Raw genomic sequence first — 5086 nt, forward strand, 5'->3', positions numbered from 1 at the left:
TTTGTCCGGTTGAGGAGAGGGAGCTGACTTTGGAATCTAGCAGGCATTAATGAGGCTTCCGGTCCGTCTATGATGAATCCTGGCTCTGTACCGCCATCTTGCATGCCATGTGAGGTGGAGACATTTTTGAGTAATTGCGCCAGAAGTAAGCACAGTTCTGAGTAGTGGTCTTCCAAAAGCTCGCAGACAGTCTCTTCAAACTGGTGCAGCGCAGCATCCATGGCCATGTCACAGTTATTGTAGGGAAGATGCACTGCATTAGCGAGAGGGAGTCGGGTCCATACAGTCTCAACAGGCGTTATAGGCCAACACCATTAAGGTTGCTGAAAAAGCTTCAAAATCAGCAAATAGTGGGTTTTTGTTCCTTAAGGGATTAGATAATATATGTATTGCCAATCACTGGAGTTTTTAGCCGTGTAGCTTACTATAAAGTTAGTTAAATACCCATTATTGAACATTTTAAGCTAGGGAGCTCCTAGCACACACGTCTGCTCCCCTTGCTGGTAAACTCCGCCCCCATCTTGACCATTCTTTTTGCTCAACAATTATACATTTGCTAAATTATATACAATTCTAAATTACAAATATAAAGGCAGCGTTTAGCCATAATTACAAAATAATGCAGCAATTAGGAAGAATTTGGATAATTCACATCCTTATAAGAGTAAATAAATCTAAAAAGCAAATTTATGTGACACCTTATTTGGATCTAATCTTTCAGCCAACCATTATGACACAGTATTTGGAGCTTTATTTAGATTCTACTAAGTTTCTACCAATTTTAACACAACTCAATATTTTAAAAAGACAAACCTATCTATACTGATCAAAATGGGACACAATGGTCATAAGTAAGCTGTATTGTTCAGTAGGGAATCTGTCTCCCTTAATTACATATTTTTAATCCTTTAGGAATGGGGCATAATTAATTTTCTCATTCAACCCATTCGGTTGTAAGGAATAGATATTGTAAATCCATTTGCAATTAGCTTTTAGAAGTAATCTATCAATATCACACCCTCTTGATCTTAAATCACTTAATTCAAGTCCCAATGTTTTCTGAGAATTGCTCTAATATCGTTCCATCTGTTATTAAATGTTGATATATATCTAACTACGGACTGCTTTTTTGGGGGTTCTCCATAAAGGAGACTTTCCCTCGTAGTGATAAAAACTGTTTTATAGCCGTTATTTTTGCATGATCTAGAATAGCCTCATGCTTTAAACCTTTTAGTTTGATCCTCTGAATGTTCTTTAAATGTAGCAATTGTGGAACAATTCCTCTGATGCTTCAGGAATTGTCCAACTGGAATTGATCTTATTTGAGTTGGGGGTGGTGACTCACTGCCTCCAGTAAAGTGTTAGCAGCTGTGGGTTTTCTAAAGGACTCAGTGATTAATTTATCTCCTGACATGACAATTTTCAAATCCAAGAAATTTAGTTCCAAGTCACTAACTGCATACATAAATTTTAGATTCCAAGTGTTTCGATTCATATAATCCATAAAGTCCTTCAGTTCATCCACGGTTTCATCCCACAACATGAGGGCATCTTCAATATATCTGATCCACAGCTCCATAAAATTATCATACTTAGAGGGCATATCTAAAATTAATTCTGTCTCCCTGTCTCTACTGTATACCTAAATATCTATATATAGAAATATCTAATTTAAAAATACAAGGAACATTTTCTTCTAAGTAAAGAACATTGAAATGTCAAATATTTATAGTAAAAACACGTTTAAAACACATTATTAAATATTAAAGATTTTTCAACTTTTAAGGTATTTGACTGGAAAGTGCTCCAAAGTGTATATATAAGTGTTTATATGTACTTACATGTGTTTATATATATGAATATTCATATATACACATATAAAACACATAAATACACACACACACATATATAAATATATATATAAAACTCTGGAAAAAAATAGTAAACTACTGCAAAATTATAATTTTGTCTGGTTTTACTATGTATAGGTATGTGTTTGAGTAAAATTAAAAAAAAAATGTATTCTATAAACTACTGACAACATTTCCAGAATTCCAAATACAAATATTATCATTTAGAGCATTTATTATATTATATTATATTATATACATCACTGCTGTGGTTATCACTAGCATCTTGCAATAGGACCAGCTGAAGGGCAAAAACAGTGCTAGTAATACCTCATAAGTAACTGGAATAAAAAACATGTCAAAAGCGTTGAAAAGAAAATTTTTGAGTGAGGAAAAGAAGGGTTAAATTCTGACTTTACTGGCAGAGGGATACAGTGAGCGTCAGGTTACTTCCTTACTTAAAATTTCAAAGATGGCAGCTCAAAGGAACAAGGTCAAGTGAACAAGGTCAAGCAGCAGACATTGGGACAACAAAGCTACAGACCGGCAGAGAGGAAAAAACAACTCTCCACTGCCTGGAATGACTGCCAATCCATTTGAATTTCACTCAACAACCAAAGGATGACATCAAGTGAACTACAAAAGAGAATGGCAAATGGCAGCTGGGGTTAAGAGCACAGTGAGGGCATTTCAAAACAGGCTCCTAAGGGCAGGGCTGAAGTCATGCAAAGCTAGAAAAAATCCCTTCATCAATGTGAAGCAAAGAAGAGTCAGGCTGAGGTTTACAAAAGACCATGGGCTGTGTATGTCTTAATTTAGAGCGTGTTTATAATATATAAAAAATAGCAAAAAGTGGAGCAAGTATAAAATAAATATTAATTAAAGCATGAAAACAATAGACATAAAAACTACATGCAGAAAAATTGGGTCTGACGCATTTCGGCTCATGCCTTCATCCGTGACCTGTTTATAATATATTCCTCATTTTCAGTATATATTAGTCATATTCCATACATGGGTATATTATATAAATCATATTGTACATGTAACTCATTCTACCTACAGGTTATCAGCCATTTTAAGTTCGGTAGTGCATTGGTACAGTATTGATTATAACATTATCACAATTGTATGTAATATCAAATTCTACATTATAAATGAATATTGTCTTTTGTGTAATTTCCAAACAGACCGGATATTTTGTGTTGTGTTTACTATGGGCTTCTTTTATGAACCTGCAAATGCAGATGAAAAGCCCTTGTTGTGCAGGCTCATTCATGCCTTTAAACACATTAAGAAGTAGTGGTTATAAAACTGCTGCTTTCTAATCTCTCCTCCACTTCAAAGATGTCAGATTAAAATCATCCTGAAATGATCCAAATGGTGTGATTGGCAACCCCTGCTCATATGCTATTGGCTCATGAAAGCAAGGAGGCGGTATTGCAGAAGAGAGCTCTTGATCATTTTTAAATTCTGCCTGCTGATGCTGCATCAAGGGCATTGAATATGGGTGGACAGGTTCCCTGCCCAGAAATCTTGTCCTCCCACACCTTCTTAAATATGACCCAATGTATACAGGTATAGTTCTGGTTCATCTCTTTTAATGATTGTTTGTTTTTGAAGAGGGGGTGGGGGTGAAAAATGCCCACTAATTTTCTACAAGCATGAAATCAAGAAAAACATTTTATAAAATTGAAGAGTCATAACTATGACAATAATGACAATTTTGTATTTATAACTGTGTACAAAGTCATTCTAAAATTGAGAGCTATACTCATAGCGCTATACATCCATGTGTCCTATTGTATTCCCATGAGGATAGAGTGAATTTAGTACAACTAAGTGATAGAGGAGATATTATCGGACGAAGAACATATTTAAGATAAAATTGAACCCATTCAAAATATAGCTTTAAAACACTGCAGCCGCCGTCTCACTGCTGACTTGACATCCTTGTTTTTTAAGCTGTAAATTAAAGGATTTAACACAGGCACTGCAGCTGTATTAAAGAGAGATAATAGTTTTTTAGTATTTGAGTTGTCCTCAGAAGTTGGTTTTGTATATTGGGAGAAAAGTGATGTATAAAGAAGTATAACAACAGTGAGGTGTGAGTAACATGTGTAAAAGGCTTTACGTCTTCCTGCGTTAGTACGAATTCTCAAAACAGTGTTTATAATAAAACCGTAAGAGGTGACAGTAAGTAAAGAAGGAATTAAGCCAATCACTGTAAATCCAGCTATCACTGTATAAACTTCCAGTATAGAGGTATCATTACAAGTAAGTTTCATAAGAGGAACAATATCACAGAAGTAGTGATTAATTTCATTGGACCTATAGCAAGAAAAGTTTGATAGTAACCAAAGATAAGGTGATGCATCTAAAAATCCCAACATCCAGCAGACAGTGGCCAACAGAAGACAGACTCTACGGTTCATGACCATTGGGTAATGTAAAGGGTTACAGATGGCTACATATCGATCATAACTCATTGCCGTTAGTATCAAAAACTCATCACAGGTTATAGTCAGAAATATATACATTTGTGCCATGCAACCCATAAAGGGAATAGTGTTATCTCCCAATATATAGGCAATAAGCACCTTTTGTTGCGTAATGGTTGTAGAAAAGAGATCCATCATGGACAAATTACAAAGGAAGAAATACATGGGAATTTGTAGCTTAGGTTCCGAGCAGACAAGTAAAAGTATTGAGATGTTGCCACCAACTGCGGTTAAATAAATAAGCAGAAAAAAGATGAAGATTGGCATCTGTAGCTCTGGGAGGTCGGAAATCCCTTTAATGATAAAATATGTCACTGTGGTCTGATTTTGGGGTATCTTATCTCAAGTCTTGTCTGTGGATTTCAAGATTACAATGTTTAAATAACTAATATAATATTTTATGAGATTCTAAACATTAGACACATAATGATATAACTGAGAAAATAAATTAAGCTTCATTGTCCCTGTTAATTCATTTAAAGTTTACTTATTGGGTTCTTGATTCTCTCACTCCTTATCTCTCAATATTTTCTTTTTGTAAACCCATTTTCCCCTCAATCTGCATCAGATTAATTCCCTGTACTGTGTTTCACACAATTTAAATAGGCCAATTTCTTTACAGACTTTGTTTTCTCTCCTATCATGAAATATTTTTATCATCAGTTTCAGTATGTTTTTAGGTATCTTTATGATATTTATTACCCTTTTTGTTTGTGTGTCCTTATCTATCTATCT

The 5086-nt window shown here is 34.7% G+C and overlaps 1 protein-coding gene across 1 annotated transcript; it reads right to left on the minus strand.

Annotated features, from left to right (window-relative positions):
* Positions 1-3748: 3748 nt before the first annotated feature.
* On the minus strand, positions 3749-4486 carry LOC128636527 (olfactory receptor 6-like). The gene has a single exon (XM_053689525.1). It carries the CDS (start codon positions 4484-4486, stop codon positions 3749-3751), a length of 738 nt encoding a protein of 245 aa, XP_053545500.1.
* Between the last annotated feature and the right edge of the window lie 600 nt (positions 4487-5086).

This window comes from Bombina bombina, chromosome 7 (genome assembly GCF_027579735.1).
Source record: "Bombina bombina isolate aBomBom1 chromosome 7, aBomBom1.pri, whole genome shotgun sequence".
NCBI lineage: Eukaryota > Metazoa > Chordata > Amphibia > Anura > Bombinatoridae > Bombina > Bombina bombina.

Bases quoted from the DNA above. Each gene is read 5' to 3' on its own strand.
- LOC128636527 (XM_053689525.1), bottom strand. From the start codon at position 4,486: ATGGATCTCTTTTCTACAACCATTACGCAACAAAAGGTGCTTATTGCC.